Source organism: Neoarius graeffei, chromosome 20, assembly GCF_027579695.1.
Source record: "Neoarius graeffei isolate fNeoGra1 chromosome 20, fNeoGra1.pri, whole genome shotgun sequence".
Taxonomy (NCBI): Eukaryota; Metazoa; Chordata; class Actinopteri; order Siluriformes; family Ariidae; genus Neoarius; species Neoarius graeffei.
In genome coordinates, this window is record NC_083588.1 from 48338518 (window position 1) to 48360321 (window position 21804).

Sequence of the window (21804 nt, forward strand, 5' to 3'; positions counted from 1 at the left end):
TGGGGGATGTCATATTCCATGCTGTATCCAGTGACCCTTAAAGTCTCCGCAAACAACAGGTCCCACACCTTCACTTCGCCAGACGCGGCAGTTGCTTTCCTCGCAGCGCAGGATTGAGTATCCGGGCTGAGTGTCGGAAGGGGACTCTTAATGGACATCAGGGGCATAGTGGGGGGGGGGGGGGGGGGGGGGGGTCCTGGGGTGCCTGTGACCCCCCCCCTTTGTCGGACCATATATTTTTTCAGTAGCTGCATAAGAATATTAGAAAAGTGCCCACTGTAATTTTTCTGACTTTTTTTTTTTTTTTAAAAACTAGATTGTCATATCAGCCTCATTAGGGTTTCTATAACCTTGTATGGACTTCCTGTGGTTTGGGTGCAAAAACCCAGTTTGTCAGAGTGTGTGCAGGAGAGGCGGATGTAAATGCAGATATGTTAAATAATACAGTGTGATATGAGCATAAAGTGCATGAAATGCACACAACAGGTAAACAGTCCGAAGCGGCAAGCAAAGTCATAATCGAGGAAACAGGCAGGAGGTCAATCGAGGCGCGGACAGAATATCAGAGGTAAAACTATACAAGATCAAGGGACGAGAAACAGGAGTCGAAAAACCAGGCAGTCAACAGGGACAGGAAACAAGGCTCAGTAAGGCACACTAGACGCAGTGTAATATTTCGCATCGTCCTTGCATGGGTGCGGTCCTTAAATAGCCCAAACATAGTTCATTGATTAAAAGACAGGTGTTCTTTGTTAACAGCACACGTGCCAGAGCTCGTTAGGTGCGCGCACAGCCCAAGGCACACCTTCAGGTGCACAAGCCAAGGCGCACAGGACTGACACCGTTCTGCGCAAGTGCAACACGATCGCACTAGAAAGCATAGGCAAGCTGCCAGTGTAGCTCCAGTCTTTTTAGTTACGAATTATGAGTATTTCCTCGTGTTAATAATTCGCCATGTCAAAACAAGCGAAACTTTCCTCCTTCTTTCGACGTGAAGAGAGGTAAGCAATTTATTTTTTATTATATATATATATATATATTTTTTTCCATCAAAGTTGCATTTTGTGGCTTTGAAGCTAATTTTTAGTGCCGTTTCTAGAACACATCAAAAAAACATGGAAGAAACAGCAATAATGGAAGAGCCAACTGCATTCAACTGCTCTAGACTCATTCATATCATCTCTAGCCACTTTATCCTGTTCTACAGGGTCGCAGGCAAGCTGGAGCCTATCCCAGCTGACTACGGGCGAAAGGCGGGGTACACCCAGGACAAGTCACCAGGTCATCACAGGGCTGACACATACAACCATTCACACTCACATTCACACCTACGGTCAATTTAGAGTCACCAGTTAACCTAACCTGCATGTCTTTGGACTGTGGGGGAAACCGGAGCACCCGGAGGAAACCCACACAGACACAGGGAGAACATGCAAACTCTGCACAGAAAGGCCCTCGCCGGCCACGGGGCTCAAACCTGGACCTTCTTGCTGTGAGGCGACAGCGCTAACCACTACACCACCGTGCCGCCCTGCTCTAGACTCATACAAAGAAAACAAATTGTATCATATCATCCAAGTTACTTTATAGAAAAGCCTGCTCCCCAACCCCTAGTCCTTACTACAGTATGACAGAACAATTATCCATCAACCTCAATGACCCACTTGCAAATGTTTCACTCTAACTGCCTATGAAAAACAATACACAAGGATCTACCATGTTAAGTCATGTTTATTAAAGTTAAGATTTTAAGCATTTAAATATTTTAAGCCTCAAGGAAAATATGAACATTGACAAAACATACCATGTTCAAGCATGCTGACTAAATTAAAGGTGACAGTAACAAACAAACCATAAAACCAAACTATATAGACATACAGTCAATCCTCATCAGAATCAGATTCTGAGGAATCAGATGAGGAACAATCTTGAGTGCTCCTCCTCCCCTCCATGAAGTCTGGTCGTTGAGTGCGGATACTGGCCTGATGCCACAGTTGGACAGCAGGGTTGGGGTCAAAGTCATCTATGGATGGGCTTGAGAGCTGGACGACCAGTAGGTCACAGAGACTAGATGTTGTAAGTCGGGACCTCCAGTCAGTCTTGGCCAGCTTCATCTGACTGAACCCTCTTTCGCAGTCTGCTGTCAATGCTGGTAGAGTGAGAATGAGGTCAATCAAGCTCAGCATGTCAGGACACCGGTGTTTCAAAGTTCTGTTGATCTCTGGCCAGGTCTTCTGCCAAAACTCTCCCGTCTCATAGAGGTGTGTCTTCAGCACAGTCCACTGGTCAGGGATATGGTCAACTGCAACCCCGGAGGATGTGAGGACATCTTGGAAGTGACCTGTCAATACCTCCACTTCAGATTCACCAAATTCTGGAGAAACAGATAGAATAGACATATAGAATACTGATACTTTGTATGAAGTGATATGCTTTCAAGAATCTCTGAATAAATTATATTTTGTAATTCTCTCCATACCTTCAGAATTCTCTGCATCGGGCCAACTCTTTAGATTAACCAACTCAGTAGCCTGGAGGATGCTCATGCTCATATCAGAAAATCTTGTTTGGAGACTCTGGCAGAGCTTGTCCAGTAGCAATGACTTTGCCCTCATGACACAGTCTACAGTGTTGTCATCACTCATGCTGGTCCACGTAAGCTTTCAGCTTGGGGCTAGACCTGTGGCACAGAGGTCATATTAGGCAAGATATTTAGTAAATACATAACAAATAGACACATTTTCAGTTATTTCTTGGATGTTATCCTACTTACCTAGTTTTATATTTTGTGAGTATAGTCTGGGTGGTGGCCAGGCAGTTGTGGACTTCAGCTACTGTGACATCTGATGCTTGAACTGTCTTGGAGAGGCAACTGAGTTGAGTCAGGCAATCATGCATGAAGTTGCAGAACATGAGAGCTACTGGGTCCCGGCAGGTTTTTAAGTAGCCACACGCTTTGTTCTGTTGTGTTGCTTTTACACCTCCCACATTGGATAACTTAACCTATGCACAAAATTAAGTCAAGCAGGAGTTTTAGTTCACTGAGCTTTTGGGGAAAAAAAAAAAAAAGTCAGTCATTACATTTCACTGGGCCTATGCATCACAGATACCTGGGCTATTTTTTTTTAAAAAATCTGCTCTACAGTATAATTTACTGTATCTCCTCTAGGTGACTTGTTACTCCTTTATAGCCTCTAAGGTACTGATCCACAGCCCTGAGGAGGTGGGAAACCCACCTGGTGCCACCAACCCTGGTGGGTATGAGGGGTGTCTGGCCCATCATTGAGAAGCAGCGCTTAAGGTTGGCCCTATTTTGTGCACTTTAACGATAAAATTTATTGAGGCCTGACAAATGATCTTCAAGTTGTCTGGCCAAAGCACACTTCTGGACTGCGTCCTTGAAAGCTAGCTCTAGCTGATGGGCCATACAGTGCATCCCAAGGACGTTTATTGGTCCCCCTCAGCCTGGCGACAACTCCCTTGTGTGCCCCTGTCATTACAGAGGCTCCATCAGTACAACAGCCCACCAACTTTGTCTGCCACTCTTCACTGACCCTCTGCATCATAGCATCTATGGCTTGGCCTATACCCTCTCCATCTGCCTTCTCCACATCCTGGATGCCAGCAAAGTGGACCTCTACCTTTCCTCCATTACAGAACCATGTATACACAATCTCCTGCTCCAGGACAGCTGAGTCTGTTGACCCATCTGACAAGACTGACAGAAATTTGGCCTCTGCCACCTTGGACCGTAGGGTTGCCCTCTAGACTGCAGCTATGTGTTTAATAAACACTCTGGCTTGCTTTCTGTTGATATAGGTGTTGCCTATGTTTATGCCCTTTTTCTTGTCTAACCTAGAACACAATGAAAAGAAATAATGAATGATACAATTTGCTACAGATGCTAGTGAATATCTTTCATTGTTATCCAGAATAATGTAGCCTAAAACATACATTTGGCATCTTTTTTGACAGAAAGCCTGTCTGCTGTTTGTATCGACAAGAAAGCCATCTCTTAGCCAATATAGTAGCTAATTTAGTCAAATTTGATTAGGGCCCGTGTCCACCAAATGTGTGGTTTTATTGTTTTTTTACGCTGGCAGCACCAAATTTTAAAACTTAAAGCAGCCGTGGCCTACTGGTTAGGGCTTTGGGCTAGCCACCGAAGGGTTGCTGGTTCGATTCCTGACCAGTAGACCATGGCTTAAATGCCCACGAGTGTGCTGTATATTTCACTAATTCCAATTTAAATGCAGAGACTAAATTTCCCCTCACGGGATCAAAAGAATATAGATTATTATTAAATCCTATCAGCTCCACCGTTCAGAGCGATAAGCGCCTTCAGCGGAAAAAGATATATGTTTCTCTCTGTTAGTGACAGAGAGCATCCCATCTCACACGCTCTAACCTTGGTGGCCGTCAATTATCACTGTTCTAGAACTATGTTCTATTTAGAAATGGTTATTAAATAGAACTAAAAAAAGCTATTTAAATAGAACTATGTTCTATTTAGAAATAGGAAACTTACCATCAAGACCAAAAGAGTATACGAAGCTTGTGTTTTGAGCATACTTCTGTACGGCTCTTCGTGCTGGACAACTTATCGCCATCAAGAACAGCGACTCAGTGCTTTTCACACAAGATCTTTAAGATCTATACTTGGTGTCACTTGGAAAGACAAGATTACCAACGAGGACCTTTTTCGCATCACAGGTTCCAGCCCTCCATCATGCATCCTGAAATCCATTAGACTCAAGTGGGCTGGGCATGTCCACAGAATGCCAAAATCTCACCTACCTCGGTGCATTCTCCATAGTGTTCTCAAAGATGGATCAAGGTCGACCTCGCCTTAGGTACAACCCCGATTCCAAAAAAGTTGGGACAAAGTACAAATTGTAAATAAAAATGGAATGCAATGTGGAAGTTTCAAAATTCCATATTTTATTCAGAATAGAACATAGATGACATATCAAATGTTTAAACTCAGAAAATGTATCATGTAAAGAGAAAAATTAGGTGATTTTAAATTTCATGACAGCAATACATCTCAAAAGTTGGGACAAGGCCATGTTTACCACTTTGAGACATCCCCCCCTTCTCTTTACAACAGTCTGTAAAACGTCTGGGGACTGAGGAGACAAGTTGCTCAAGTTTAGGGATAGGAATGTTAACCCATTCTTGTCTAATGTAGGATTCTAGTTGCTCAACTGTCTTAGGTCTTTTTTGTCGTATCTTCCGTTTTATGATGCGCCAAATATTTTCTATGGATAAAAAATCTGGACTGCAGGCTGGCCAGTTCAGTACCCGGACCCTTCTACGCAGCCATGATGCTGTAATTGATGCAGTATGTGGTTTGGCATTGTCATGTTGGAAAATGCAAGGTCTTCCCTGAAAGAGACGTCCTCTGGATGGGAGCATATGTTGCTCTCGAACCTGGATATACCTTTCAGCATTGATGGTGTTTTTCCAGATGAGTAAGCTGCCCATGCCCCCCACACACACAAACAAATGCAACCCCATACCATCAGAGATGCAGGCTTCTGAACTGAGCGCTGATAACAACTTGGGTCGTCCTTCTCCTCTTTAGTCGGAAGGACACGGCATCCCTGATTTCCATAAAGAACTTCACATTTTGATTCGTCTGACCACAGAACAGTTTTCCACTTTGCCACAGTCCATTTTAAATGAGCCTTGGCCCAGAGAAGACGTCTGCGCTTCTGGATCATGTTTAGATACGGCTTCTTCTTTGAACTATAGAGTTTTAGCTGGCAATGGCGGATGGCACGGTGAATTGTGTTCACAGATAATGTTCTCTGGAAATATTCCTGAGCCCATTTTGTGATTTCCAATACAGAAGCATGCCTGTATGTGATGCAGTGCCGTCTAAGGGCCCGAAGATCACGGGCACCTAGTATGGTTTTCCGGCCTTGACCCTTACGCACAGAGATTCTTCCAGATTCTCTGAATCTTTTGATATTATGCACTGTAGATGATATGTTCAAACTCTTTGCAATTTTACACTGTCGAACTCCTTTCTGATATTGCTCCACTATTTGTCGGTGCAGAATTAGGGGGATTTGTGATCCTCTTCCCATCTTTACTTCTGAGAGCTGCTGCCACTCCAAGATGCTTTTTATACCAGTCATGTTAATGACCTATTGCCAATTGACCTAATGAGTTGCAATTTGGTCCTCCAGCTGTTCCTTTTTTGTACCTTTAACTTTTCCAGCCTCTTATTGCCACTGTCCCAACTTTTGAGATGTGTTGCTGTCATGAAATTTCAAATGAGCCAATATTTGGCATGAAATTTCAAAATGTCTCACTTTCGACATTTGATATGTTGTCTATGTTCTATTGTGAATACAATATCGGTTTGAGATTTGTACATTATTGCATTCCGTTTTTATTTACAATTTGTACTTTGTCCCAACTTTTTTGTTATTGGGGTTGTAGGATATAATGAGGAAAGTACTGGTCGTACACCTGCTGGCCTAATTCTTCAGTCAGAAAGAACGCAGCTGTTCTAGAGGTTGTATCTTGCCATTTATTAATTGTCTCTGTGCATATAATCATCTGTGTCAAAGGTTCTGAAGTTGTGTTGTGACAAAAGTTGTGGTTTCTAAGACAAAGAAAGAAATAAAGGGAAAATACTTAACATGAGAATGCTAAAGTTATTCCCATAACAAACATGTCCTATTTAACACTATTTGAAGGTAATAATTGCAAGAAATGTACTGAACACACAGTAATAAAGATATGGTGATTAACAGTACTAAAATGTCATAAAACATAGGAAATTCATACTGCCTTATCTCCATTATGTGCAAACATAAAACACGGTGTCGGATTGCTAACACAATATTGCTGAGTCCCAGAACATGCTAGACATTTTCAAATGGCAAAGAAAGATTGTCTGGCTGAAATACAAACTTATAAATGGCTATACAAACAAAAAGTTTAACAAGGAAAATAAGGGCACTTACATTTACGCACAACAGCACCAAGAGACCTTCAAACGAGACATGAGACTCCTAGAATGCAATGGCATGAAAGAGAACCGTCAGTGCCTGTTTATATAACGCAGCTCCTTAAAGGGGCGGTGCCGCATTTTCTTAAAAGGCAAAAGTATTTTACATAGAACAGGAATTTACACAGAAGAAGGCAGGGAATTTTATACAGCCGCCCCCAAATTTACTTAGTAAATTTGTAAACAACATAAATTAACTGCCCATCAGTTACTACATTAATCAGCTACATCACTGGGCATTTCAGGTAACTCAATTAGCTTGGCCACAGGTCGTAGGTAGGTGCTACCTTTAATGTCCACTGCAGCAGTCCGGACTTTACCGTCATCACTAGTAATGACCTTACTGGCCACATAACTCTTGGCAGCTGACTGTCCATTACCAGGACAACCTGTTCAACCTTTAGGTCTTCTGATGAACCCTTCCACTTCTGTCGCAGTTGAAGGTTGGGAAGGTATCTCCGAATGAACTGGTTCCAGAAGTGGTCGGCGATGACCTGGCTGTGTCGGTAGAGTCGTCGTCCCAGCAGAGCTTCAGGCCCATACAAGGCCTGTGGCAGAGAGGCATCCCGCCGCCCCATAAGGAGTAGGTTTGGTGTGATCGGGTCCGGGTCTGCCACATCTGATGACACATAGCCCAGGAGGTTTTGAATTAAGAATCCCTTCCACCTCCACGGTGGCAAGGACCTCCTCTGGAACAATTTGGTCGCGTAGCACAACCTGGAGAGAAGCCTTGACAGACTTTGTCTCTCTTTCCCACGCTCCTCCAAAATGAGGTGCATGAGGTGGATTGTATCTGAAGGAGATGCTTTGTCCAGCGAGCTGCTCCCTCAGGGAAGGTTCAAGTTGAGCAAAGGCTTCCTTGAGTTCTGTCTCCCCCTCAGAAGTTAGTGCCCTGGTCACAAAGAATCTCAAATGGCTTTCCCCGTCTTGCTACAAACCTCCGTAGGGCAAGGAGGAAAGAGTCACTGTCCATATGGCAAAGGAGGTCTAAGTGGACACACCTTGTAGTCAGGCACTTAAATATGATGCCCCACCTTTTCTCCTGTCTTCTGCCTAGTTTGACTGCATAGGGGCCAAAACAAATCAACCCCTGTGGACCAGAAAGGAGGCTTATTCAAACGAAGTCGTGCAGAGGGTAAATCGGCCATTTGGGGAATCCCCGGTTTCTTGTGCCACTTGCAACACTCTGTACACTGCCTCTGATGCTTACGGATGGCTTGACGTCCACGCAGTATCCAATACGATCTTCGGACCTCTGCATAGACTCTCTCTGGTCCAGGATGAAGGAGAGGATTGTCATAGTCTCTAATCAGTAGGCGTGTGACCATGTGATCAGGGGATAGTACAATAGGATGAAGAGTGTTGTCCTCTAGATCCTCAGCCTTGCGAAGCCTCCCACCAACTCTTAGCAGTCCAAGTTGGTCGAGCATTGGTGAGAGTGAGCTCAGTCGGCTATTGGTTGGTATGGCCTTTCCAGCTTTGAGAGCTGTCACCTCCTCTGGGAAGCTCTCTAACTGTTCTCTGTAGGAGAGCCAGTTTGGCTGCAATGCGTTCAGAGGCGCTTGGGGGTGTGGAAGCTGCCCTGTGAACAGCCTGATGCGTGGTAAGTAGGAGGTCCTCCCAGGTCTCCAGCTTGTGTATTTCTCCGTTGTAGATGGTAGCCTGCTCAGGGTTGTGCAACAGCCGTCTCTCAGCCCTTCATAGGAGAGGAATCACAGCAGAATTTGATGCTTGGAGTAAGGTATGGTCCTTTTTCCACAGGAAAGGTGTCGCGTATCTCTCCACACTATCCACATTGATCCATACCGTGTCACTTTCCAACAGAGCAAGTGCGGAGCTGTCCTGCTTTGAGCATGTGATCTCTTTCTCATTGCAACGAGGCAGAGTGTCAAGTTGCCATAATTTCTCCACATTGTGTTGTAGCTCTTGAGTGGGCGACAGGAAGGTGGTGTGTAGGCATGAACTCTAATGACAGGGCTGTTGCAGGAACATCACAGGCCCTTGGATGGCCCATCACAGCTTTGTGCATACAGCAACAGGAGAGCCAGGTGAGCCCATGCGGACTGGACATATGGCAGTGATCAAACGTGCATTGTCCAACCCAATGAGGATCATCGGCTTAGCTTTGTGGAAAGGCTTGACTGGAACATCCCTCAGGTAGTGGTATTTCCTCTTCAGGACATCAGCTGGGCAGGACTGTTCAGCAAGGCTCAGCTCTGAAGCAGTGAATACATTCTTGAGCTTGTGTCTGATGCCCAAGTTCGACCTGGTTGATACCTCAAGTGTCACCAAGGCTCCTTTCAGGTGCACTATGTCTTGCTGGACAGTTCTCAAAGTTAGGAACTCACACTCCCTCTTCAGGCCAAGCTTGTCAACTGCAGTGGGAAGTATGATCGTCCTTTCAGACCCATCATCAAGCAGGGCATCCAGGATCTTGTTCCCATTGCGCAAGCGAACAGGGACAACTTTGAGCATCACTCGGTGTGAGTGACTTGCTTGATCCAGGTAAACAACTGTGGATACAGTGCTGACGGTAAGGACACCAGGCTGTTGCGTAGATGCGACCTCATGCAAAGTCAATAGGTGCTGCTCTCCACAGGAAACACAAGGCTTCTTCAGAGTGCACTTGTCGGGTTTACGCCCTCTACCACACCTCCAGCAGCGGTTCTGTTCCTTTATCCAATCTGACTTCTGAGATGTATTCATGCTGGTGAATTCTGAACATCCACTCAGGTAGTGCTCGTTGGACTTGCAATATGGGCAAAAGGGCTTGAATCACTCACGCTTGTGTTTTGGCGATGTGGAAGGTGCAGTTGCCTTCAGTGTAGCAGCAGTGTTTAGCAACACAGTGGATGACTTCACTTTTGTCTGTTTGGAAGACCTGGTATCTCGACGTGCAGGCTCTCCCTGAATGCCTTCAGCGGCTCGTTGAGATTTGTAGGGTTTGAGACTTAATTTCCAGCTAGGACGCCAGGTCAATCAAAGTGTAAGTCGTAGCAGACCCACTGGCGATGATGCCTCGCTTCAAGCAGTGTTCTACAAAGGAATCTCTGTAGCTCATAGGAAGTTTGCTAAGCAGGATGTCAACATGCAAACCACACTGCAGCTTGTACCTGGCTGGCCCACTTGTCGACTGTAGCATTCCCACTAGTGAGCTAACTGCTATGCTGAAATCTTCAAGTGCTTGGGCATCACCCATCCGGACAGCTGGAGCTTGCTGGAGGGCCTTCAGCTCACTCTGTATGAGGGATTGTGGCTGGCCGTACTGTTGCTCCAGAGCCTGCATCGCAGCGCTGTAGGGCTGTGGACTGTTAAGATGCCTCTTAGCTATCTGATAAACTGCAGGAAGTTTCACAAGGTCAAGGAGAACTTGAAACTTATAATCCTCTGTCAGATGTTGGTGAGGCCCTAAGACTGTGTCCAGACCTTTTTTCAGGAGAATAAAGTCACTCTTTGCCTGATGAGAATGCAACCAATTTAGGCTTCGGTATCCCATAGGATGAAGAGATGGCCATCTCCATCAAATTAGGTGCTCCTGTATTGGCTGCAGGGTAGGCTGCAGGTTGAAGCACATGGTATGGGTACCAAGGATAATGCCCAGGTTGTGGTAGTGGTATCCCATAAGGTGGGTACCAAGGATAATGCCCAGGTTGTGGTAGTGGTATCCCATAAGGTGGATACCAAGGCCCAGCAGGTAGCTGCACTGGCGGGCGCTGGCTGGCCTGGCAGAGGTGACGCGGGCGCTGGCTGGCCTGGCAGAGGTGACGCGGGCGCTGGCTGGCCTGGCAGAGGTGACGCGGGCGCTGGCTGGCCTGGCAGAGGTGACGCGGGCGCTGGCTGGCCTGGCAGAGGTGACGCCAGAGATGCCGTGGGGTAGTGCCCTATGGATGCCCTCTCTGGTGAACCATAAGATGCTGGTGTAGAAGTGCCATCTGATGGAACACTCGCTGCATGCTTGGTCAGGCCTACCATTGTCACCAGAGGCCTATGATGGAGGCCTATGATGTTCTGTCATATCTAACCAGGATCCTACTCTGGAAGCTGATCCTTGAAGCACTGATGAAGTGGATTGAATGAGTGGCTGAGACAAGAATGGATTCAACTCTTGCACATAAGTGTGACTAGGGGATTTGGTCCATAATGTTTGGGGAGCTAACATGTAATCTGAGGGAGGCCTGTCTCCAGTGTGGGTAGTAGTGACCGGTGCATGGCCAAATGAATGTGGCAAACTGCTACTATACTGCTGATAAGGAGAGGTTGATCTTGGATGCTCATGAGAAAAGCTCATTGTACAACCCCAATTCCAAAAAAGTTGGGACAAAGTACAAATTGTAAATAAAAACGGAATGCAATAATTTACAAATCTCAAAAACTGATATTGTATTCACAATAGAACATAGACAACATATCAAATGTCAAAAGTGAGACATTTTGAAATTTCATGCCAAATATTGGCTCATTTGAAATTTCATGACAGCAACACATCTCAAAAAAGTTGGGACAGGGGCAATAAGAGGCTGGAAAAGTTAAAGGTACAAAAAAGGAACAGCTGGAGGACCAAATTGCAACTCATTAGGTCAATTGGCAATAGGTCATTAACATGACTGGGGATAAAAAGAGCATCTTGGAGTGGCAGCAGCTCTCAGAAGTAAAGATGGGAAGAGGATCACCAATCCCCCTAATTCTGCGCCGACAAATAGTGGAGCAATATCAGAAAGGAGTTCGACAGTGTAAAATTGCAAAGAGTTTGAACATATCATCTACAGTGCATATCATCAAAAGATTCAGAGAATCTGGAAGAATCTGTGCGTAAGGGTCAAGGCTGGAAAACCATACTGGGTGCCCGTGATCTTTGGGCCCTTAGACGGCACCGCATCACATACAGGCATGCTTCTGTATTGGAAAATCACAAAATGGGCTCAGGAATATTTCCAGAGAACATTATCTGTGAACACAATTCACCGTGCCATCCGCCGTTGCCAGCTAAAACTCTATAGTTCAAAGAAGAAGCCGTATCTAAACACGATCCAGAAGCGCAGATGTCTTCTCTGGGCCAAGGCTTATTTAAAATTGACTGTGGCAAAGTGGAAAACTGTTCTGTGGTCAGACAAATCAAAATTTGAAGTTCTTTATGGAAATCAGGGACGCCATGCCATTCGGACTAAAGAGGAGAAGGACGACCCAAGTTGTTATTAGCGCTCAGTTCAGAAGCCTGCATCTCTGATGGTATGGGGTTGCATTAGTGCATGTGGCATGGGCAGCTTACACATCTGGAAAGACACCATCAATGCTGAAAGGTATATCCAGGTTCTAGAGCAACATATGCTCCCATCCAGACGACGTCTCTTTCAGGGAAGACCTTGCATTTTCCAACATGACAATGCCAAACCACATACTGCATCAATTACAGCATCATGGCTGCGTAGAAGAAGGGTCCGGGTACTGAACTGGCCAGCCTGCAGTCCAGATCTTTCACCCATAGAAAACATTTGGCGCATCATAAAACGGAAGATACGACAAAAAAGACCTAAGACAGTTGAGCAACTAGAATCCTACATTAGACAAGAATGGGTTAACATTCCTATCCCTAAACTTGAGCAACTTGTCTCCTCAGTCCCCAGATGTTTACAGACTGTTGTAAAGAGAAAAGGGGATGTCTCACAGTGGGAAACATGGCCTTGTCCCAACTTTGAGATGTGTTGTCATGAAATTTAAAAATCACCTAATTTTTCTCTTTAAATGATACATTTTCTCAGTTTAAACATTTGATATGTCATCTATGTTCTATTCTGAATAAAATATGGAATTTTGAAACTTCCACATCATTGCATTCCGTTTTTATTTACAATTTGTACTTTGTCCCAACTTTTTTGGAATCGGGGTTGTACTTAACGGATAAGAGGCACGCTTTGCATTCTCCATTTCCACAGTAAGCTGTTCCATTTCAGTGCTTAAACTTCTCCATCTCTCCTCTAGTCGATCTAATGCAGAGGCTCTAGCAGCGGTAGCTCCCTCAGATGGGAAAGAAATGTTGCTCTGACCTGCATGTGTTGCATGCCCTGTTGATCGCATGTGTGGCCTGAAGGGGGATGACTGGCGAGGGTGGCTGAGCACAGTCCTCTAGGTAAGCTGGAGGTTGTCTTCTCCGACTGGGGCGAGGATCAGGCTGATGTGCTTCACCCTGGACATCTCTAGAAGCAGCCATGACGCAGCTGGTGTACAATCCGGCTCGAAGGACCAACTTTGTAGGATATAATGAGGAAAGTACTGGTCGTACACCCGCTGGCCTAATTCTTCGGTCAGAAAGAACGCAGCTGTTCTAGAGGTTGTATCGTGCCATTTATTAATTGTCTCTGTGCATATATACACATCTATGTCAAAGGTTCTGAAGTTATGTTGTGACAAAAGTTGTGGTTTCTAAGACAAAGAAAGAAATAAAGGGAAAATACTTAACATGAGAATGCTAAAGTTATTCCCATAAACATGTCCTATTTAACACTATTTGAAGGTAATAATTGCAAGAAATGTACTGAACACACAGTAATAAAGATATGGTGATTAACAGTACTAAAATGTCACATAAAACATAGGAAATTCGTACTGCCTTATCTCCATTATGTGCAAACATAAAACACGGTGTAGGATTGCTAACACAATATTGCTGAGTCCCAGAACATGCTAGACATTTTCAAATGGCAAAGAAAGATTGTCTGGCTGAAATACAAACTTATAAATGGCTATACAAACAAAATAAAGTCTAACAAGGAAAATAAGGGCACTTACATTCACGCACAGGGCGGCACGGTGGTGTAGTGGTTAGCGCTGTCGCCTCACAGCAAGAAGGTCCTGGGTTCGAGCCCCGGGGCCGGCGAGGGCCTTTCTGTGTGGAGTTTGCATGTTGTCCGCGTGGGTTTCCTCCGGGTGCTCCGGTTTCCCCCACAGTCCAAAGACATGCAGGTTAGGTTAACTGGTGACTCTAAATTGACCGTAGGTGTGAATGTGAGTGTGAATGGTTGTCTGTGTCTGTGTCGGCCCTGTGATGACCTGGTGACTTGTCCAGGGTGTACCCCGCCTTTCGCCCGTAGTCAGCTGGGATAGGCTCCAGGTTGCCTGCGACCCTGTAGAACAGGATAAAGCGGCTACAGATAATGAGATGAGACATTCACGCACAACAGCACCGAGAGACCTTCAAACGAGACATGAGACTCCTAGAATGCGACGGCATGAAAGAGAAACGTCCGTGCCTGTTTATATAACGCAGCTCCTTAAAGGGGCGGTGCTGCATTTTCTTAAAGGCAAAGTATTTTACATAGAACAACAGGAATTTACACAGAAGAAGGCAGGGAATTTTGTACAGGGGTTGTACAAGGATGTTCTGCAACGAGATCTGAGAGACTTCCAAATAAACCCTGCTACCTGGACATCTGTATGCATTGATTGTGACACTTGGCATGCAAGTCTCAGGTGCGGTATTAGGGTGGATAAAGAGGCTAACCTGGAGAGACTCAAAATATGGCGGAATCGCCTGTCACCTATAGATGATGATGATTGATGATGAACTGTTGCCTCCCTGGCATAGTCGTTTATGACTGAAGCTGGCCTGAAGACTGAAGAAGAAGAACTATGTCTGCTTGTAGCAGCTAGTCCTAGTCTAGGGATAGTTCAGCTGTTAGGCATCAATTTCCCCTCAGATCTTGTTTTAACATTAGAAGTGTTCTGGGCGGGTGGCATGGTGGTGTAGTGGTTAGCGCTGTCGCCTCACAGCAAGAAGGTCCGGGTTAGAGCCCCGTGGCCGGCGACGAGGGCCTTTCTGTGTGGAGTTTGCATGTTCTCCCGATGTCCGCGTGGGTTTCCTCCGGGTGCTCTGGTTTCCCCCACAGTCCAAAGACATGCAGGTTAGGTTAACTGATGACTCTAAATTGACCGTAGGTGTGAATGTGAGTGTGAATGGTTGTCTGTGTCTGTCAGCCCTGTGATGACCTGGCGACTTGTCCAGGGTGTACCCCGCCTTTTGCCCATAGTCAGCTGGGATAGGCTCCAGCTTGCCTGCGACCCTGTAGAGCAGGATAAAGTGGCTAGAGATAATGAGATGAGAAGTGTTCTGGGCTACAGGGCAGCTGGAAACTCTGACAGCGTCATGTATAAACAACTGCTGTGCCCTGAACATTTACAGTCTAGCTTGAAATCTCAAACAGATGCCAAATGAAAACTTGAACAACTTACTATAGCCAAAGATATTCTTTGCTATAGCATAGCTAGCAACTCGCTTAGTTAGCTAATGAGAAGACACTGACTGACCAATGGAGTAAACAAACACTTAAGCCTTGGTCACAACCGGCCATGCATGCTCCTACGGCCGGTCTACGTGCAAAAAACGCAAGAAACGCACGGAGGGCGTGCGTGAAACGCACGGAGGGCGCGCGTGTGACGTGCTGATTTTCGAGCCGTGGACTGGCCGCAGACCGGCCGCAGAGGTTCTTTGTCATGTCAAACAAACTCTACGGGCACTTACATTTTTTTTCAGGTTGCAAGACAAACTTACGGCCAACGTGCATCTTTCTCCATGAACAAAAAAAAACCGCAGTGATTTGGGAAACGCCAAAAATCGCACGGCCAAAAAATCGTACGTTCGGTTGTGACCTAGGCTTTACGTGCACTGCCATTCATAATCTTTGAATGGTCTTTTTTTCTTTGCTATGGCGTGGGCATTGCGGAATAACAAGGCCATTTTTTCCAGCTGTGCTACCTTTAGGCTATTGAGCGTTTTCATGGCTTGGCTCTCTTCTGGTGCCGATTTCCTGTTAGCAATTTTGGTATTGTGGATATGGCACTTTGACGATTCGTGGTCTTTCACGGCCTCTAGTTTAAGTTTTTTTGTTCCAACAATAAAGCTGTTCAATCTCTGGGTCTCTGATGCGTATTGTCGACACACTGAGCAGAACATCATCCCCTCCTCATAGACAAGCCACTGTCTGCGCTCCCCATCAGCTGCTATTCGCCATCTCTCATTAAAGTATCGCTTCTTGGCCTGTATGCTGTACACTCTTCTCAGCTCTCCTTTTCACTCCTGATATAAAACGCCACATTTTTCCACACGTTTACCTATTTTCTTTCTGACTGACAGTTGATTTCACGTCTGTTGCCTGCTACCTTTCTTTCGCGCTGCCCGCGCTCTCTCTCACCGTACACATTCGAAGCCTACACTATCCTGTAATCCACCTGCCATTATAGTCTATGTTAATGTTAGCTAGGTTTTTTCTTACCTTCATTGTGTAGTTGTGAGACTGCAGTTTGAATTCCTTGTCCAGTGTTGGAGACATGGTAGACAAATCCGATGAACGAATGGTGTAGCCTACCATTCCTGGTGACGGCGCATCATAAATGGAGGACAAAAACACTAGTGTTGGTGCACCATAATGAACTCATAGGTTATTGAATTTTTCCGACTTTGTGCGAAGTTGTCGATCAAATCCAGAAGATCCAATTTATGCACACAGCATTCTCAGTCAACAGTAGGCCTATGACAAGTCCAGAGAGACACTCCATTGAGCTCCTGGGGCCAGTGTGTTGTTTACCGTTTTGCATGTAATACGCATGTTCACTACCATATCCCACAATCCCCAGTCACAGTCTCATCTCATCTCATCTCATTATCTCTAGCTGCTTTATCCTGTTCTACAGGGTCGTAGGCAAGCTGGAGCCTATCCCAGCTGACTACGGGCGAAAGGCGGGGTACACCCTGGACAAGTCGCCAGGTCATCACAGGGCTGACACATAGACACAGACAACCATTCACACTCACATTCACACCTACGGTCAATTTAGAGTCACCAGTTAACCTAACCTGCATGTCTTTGGACTGTGGGGGAAACCGGAGCACCTGGAGGAAACCCACGCGGACACAGGGAGAACATGCAAACTCCGCACAGAAAGGCCCTCGTCAGCCACAGGGCTCGAATCCAGACCTTCTTGCTGTGAGGCGACAGCACTAACCACTACACCACCTTGCCGCCCATTAATTAATTAAATATTAATTCAAATATATGTATGCCTTTATAGTGACCTATGTAGTTGGGTAGCCTATGCTTCTAAGGCCCACCGTGGAGTAGGACATTGATACTCTGACTAGCACATATAGGGCCTGGGATATACTTGAATACTATCAATCAGCTGCGTGAAGTCACATTGTCATCACTCAATGACAACTAAACATTATTAGCTAAGCGAGCGTTAAGGCTACATGCTTACTCTGAGTTAATACTATCGTTGATTAGACGAACCTATTGTACGACTTTGTTTACCTGACACAGTGGCGGGTACATTAACAAAATTTCCCCGCCAGCACACATATTTACCCGCATTTGGCGGGTGGTTAATTTCCATACATACGCACAGGGGTTAAATTGGGCCGGGGCTGTCCGGGGCTGAGCCCCAGCACATAAGCTCGGAGCGGATGGCATATGATCACGCACACATCAAAAGCAACAAACCCTTTTCACGATTTTCAGTTCTGAATAATTAAATATCGTTTTATTAATCAATAAACCCATGACTTTTATGAGATAGATCATAGTTTTCCTGATAACAAGACGACCTGTCAAAGCTATTTAGAACAGAACTTGCGATCAGAGATTCTGGTTTCTGGAACACTGCGTGGGTTGCCAATTCTGCTTTTTATAAGCGACTTTGGGGTTTCTTTTTTTGTGAGCTCGCTTTAAAAAAAAATCAGAAGTCGTGGTTTGCGGGTTTTTGGGCTTGTGTTTCAGCGTTGTGACTTGTTTATAATTTTCTCCGTACACCGTCTCCTCTTTTACCTGCATACGATCCTAATCCATCAGAGGTGCTTGAACGAACTGTCTGTGCATTTGGCGAGTTCAATTTCCATAGTCCCCAGTTATCGACAGAAATTAGCCAGGGGGAAGGGGGAGATGTCAGTTAAAGTTAGCTACTGAGATTGACCAAAAGTTGAGCCTAAACATACATAAGATGAGCATATTATAGCAGCAAAATAGAAGCACAATCATTTGAATGCAGCAAAAGTTTTGCTCCATTCAAATGATTGTGCTTCTATTTTGCTGCTATAATATGCTCATCTTATGTATGTTCTAGACAATACAAAAAGCACCACATGCCAAATAAATAATTGAATACATAATAATAACAATAATAATAAATGCTTCCAATGTTATAGTGTTGTTTGTATTTGGTTGCATTCACTGCATGAATATATTTGATTGACAGTTTGACTGACAGTGTTTTGGCATATTTAACATTTATCCTCCAAAATAAATCAACTGTTTTGGTTTAAGATTGTGCAAGCCTTCAAATTTTCTCACTGAACATTTCTCCTTCACATTTTTCACCTGTAGGCATGTGACAAGATTTAACATGATATTGCTCAACCTACCTCTGTAAAGTCAGCTAACAACTTATTAAAATGCACCAGAATTCAGCAAATAACATGTATGATAATAAAAAACTTCTGGGGGAGGACCCCCAGACCCCCCACTAATCATTTCCTTCAAACCAATGTACAACAACCTGTACAATCTGTTACATTGGCCAACCAATCTACATTCAAACTGCCATAATGTGTAGGGGGGCACTACAAGACACACATAGGCCTAACACACAGATAAGGTGTATATCTCTGTGCAATATGATATGGTTATCAAATTAGAGGGTTATTTTCCAAAAAGTATATTGGGGCAGGGCGGCGGGGGCAGGGGCGGGTACGAGGCAGAGCCCCCCCACATAACCAATCCCAATTTAACCCCTGCACACGCACGTTTATATATACGGATTTGTGACGGTATATGTCATCAGAGTCTCTATGTTAGAATGTGCACTATGTCTGACTATTACTGGTATACCAGCTGTATTGTTATTGTTATTATTTTATTTATTTACTTTCTCCTGGAAGATATAATAATACTCAGTTGTGGTTAACAGATTATTGCTGGTCCTAGGTGTGACAAGCACATTGATGTGTCACTGACAGGCTTGGGGGGTGGGGAGCTAAAACAGGCCAGGTGTTCTTTCATAGGATCCACTACAGTAGTTCAGTTAGAGTAAGAGAGCCACATGTTCAGTTTTGGCTCATAGCTGTTTTTTCTGTTACCCCCCCCCGGGAAGAAGAAAACATTTCGCGCCCCTCCACTCTCCGCCGCGACTATAAATAGTATAATTTGTCTATGAATTTGTTAAGACTTATAACATTGTATCCTTATTAACATTAAAGAAAACAAAAAAAGAAAAAATAAATATAGATCAACTTACAACAAAGAATAACTTTATTAACATTGTTTTTTAGTCTGTAACAGAAAACATTTAAAGTCCATCAAAGTGCTTGCAATTTGCAAAATTAAAAAACAAAACTTATTTAAACTATAAACATTTTTTAACCGACTAATTCGGTCCTTTTCAAATAGTGGGGCGCACCCCATTTGATACTGAAAAATAAAATTAAATAAAATCAATAAATAATAATAAATTCAAATTGATCAGCAACATTAAGTCAGGAGCACAATATATAAAACTAAATAAAATCAATGTGTGTTCAATGAGAGCGCCACTGCCACCTACTGTAGTGGATGTGCAATTACACTTTATTCTCATCTCATCTCATTATCTCATCTCATCTCATCTCATTATCTCTAGCCTCTTTATCCTATTCTACAGGGTCGCAGGCAAGCTGGAGCCTATCCCAGCTGACTACGGGCGAAAGGCGGGGTACACCCTGGACAAGTCGCCAGGTCATCACAGGGCTGACACAGACACAGACAACCATTCACATTCACACCTACGGTCAATTTAGAGTCACCGGTTAACCTAACCTGCATGTCTTTGGACTGTGGGGGAAACCGGAGCACCCTACACTTTATTCTAGTACAGCAAAAGCATCACCCAGGGTCACACGCGGAATCCTTAATAATAATAATAATAATAATAATAATAATAATAAATGCGGCTATTGAAAAAAATTATGGTCCGACAAAGGGCAAGGCAAGGCAAGTTTATTTATATAGCGCATTTCATACACAGTGGCAGTTCAATGTGCTTTACAGAGGTAAAGGCAAAACAGTAAACAATAGAAAATAAAATTACATAAAATAAAGGGGGAAGAAGAGAGAAAAAAAATAAGAAGAATTAAACAATAGTAGAAATAAAATTATAAAATGAAGTAAAAGTTCAGTAAAAAACAGCAGAATAAAGGTTAAGTAAAGTTTTAAACATGCAAAGACTGTAAAAGTTAAGTAAAGTTTAAAACATGTAAAGATAATGACATTTACCAGTTAGCAGAAAGCATCTGAGAACAACTTGGTCTTTAATCTAGATGTGAAGCTGCCAACAGCAGGAGCATTTTTGATGTCCTCTGGGAGTTGGTTCCATAGCTGTACTGCATAGTAGCTAAAAGCTGCTTCACCACACTTTGTTTTAACAACAGGTTTTACCAGTAAATTTTGCTGCTGCAATCTGGTAGATCTGATTGGGTTAGGCCGCTGCAACATATCAGAGAGGTAATTGGGCCCTGTACCATTTAGAGATTTATACACCAGCAGCAATGCTTTAAAGTCAATTCTGTAGCTTACTGGAAGCCAGTGAAGGGACCTTAGAATTGGAGTAATGTGCTCTGTTCTTTTTGTTCATGTGAGAACCCTAGCCGCTGCATTTTGAATCACTTGAAGTCGTTTGATGGTCTTTTTTGGCAGGCCTGTGAAAAGGCCATTGCAGTAGTCAACCCTACTAGAGATGAAGGCATGTACTGTATAAGTTTTTCCAGATCATTTTTTGACATAAGTCCTCTTAGTTTGGAAATGTTTTTTAGGTGATAAAATGCTGATTTAGTGATTGCTTTCATATGACTGTCAAAGTTTAGCTCGCTGTCAATGAAAACACCAAGATTTTTAACCATATCTTTTGTTTTAATCCCCTTTGTGTCAAGAATAGTGGTAATCCTGAGTCTTTCATCTTTTTTCCCCAAATACTTCTGTTTTATCTGTGTTCAGCTGAAGAAAATTTTGTGACATCCAGTTGTTGATTTGGTCAATACACTGGTAGAGACATTTAAGGGGGGCATAATCATTAGGTGATAGAGCAAAGTAAATTTGGGTGTCATCTGCATAGCAGTGATACAAAATTGAGTTGTTCTTGATAATTTGTCCAAGTGGGAGCATATAAAGGTTGAATAGTAATGGTTCAAGGATCGACCCCTGGGGGACACCACAGGTCAAGGACATTGATGTTGAGGTACAATTTCCCATGGTAACAAAGAAGCTTCTATCTTTTAAGTATGATTTTAACCAATTGATAACTTTACCAGTCAACCCAACCCAGTGTTCAAGTTGATATAGCAGTATGTTGTGATCAACAGTATCAAAAGCTGCACTGAGGTCCAGTAACACCAGGACCGATGTTTTGCCTGCATCAGTATTAAGACGTACTGTATGTCATTTATAACTTTAATCAGCGCTGTTTCAGTGCTGTGATTGGCACGAAATCCTGACTGAAAGTTATCAAAGCAGCTGTTTGATATCAAGAAGGCAGTTAATTGATTGAAGACAATTTTTTCAAGGATTTTCCTGATGAATGGTAGATTTGATATTGGCCTGTAGTTGTTCAATACTGAAGCATCCAGATTATTCTTTTTAAGTAGGGGCGTTACAACGGCTTTTTTCAGGGACACAGGAAAAATGCCAGTCTCTAGGGATGTATTTATGATCTGAAACACATCTGTAATTATGAGGTGAAGAACAGACTTAAAAAAGTTGGTGGGC

At 44.0% G+C, this 21804-nt stretch overlaps 1 protein-coding gene across 8 annotated transcripts; it reads right to left on the reverse strand.

Annotated features, from left to right (window-relative positions):
• Nucleotides 1-1600: 1600 nt before the first annotated feature.
• Nucleotides 1601-20606, reverse strand: LOC132868734 (zinc finger protein 862-like). Of its 8 annotated transcripts, XR_009650883.1 has the most exons (9): nt 20320-20594; nt 16291-16388; nt 13811-14145; nt 13069-13444; nt 6984-7031; nt 4529-6619; nt 2774-3003; nt 2480-2680; nt 1601-2374 (listed from the first exon to the last, which is right to left on the reverse strand). XR_009650883.1 is itself a non-coding variant. In XM_060901856.1 (3 exons), exons 2-3 carry the CDS (start codon nt 2643-2645, stop codon nt 1881-1883), a joined length of 660 nt encoding a protein of 219 aa, XP_060757839.1. In that variant the 5' UTR covers nt 2646-2680; nt 2774-4521; the 3' UTR covers nt 1722-1880. The 8 variants fall into 8 exon arrangements, 1 of the variants encoding a protein (XP_060757839.1); XR_009650881.1 differs by having other exon boundaries at nt 13811-16388; nt 20320-20603; XR_009650884.1 differs by lacking the exon at nt 16291-16388 and having other exon boundaries at nt 13811-14235; nt 20320-20595.
• Between the last annotated feature and the right edge of the window lie 1198 nt (nt 20607-21804).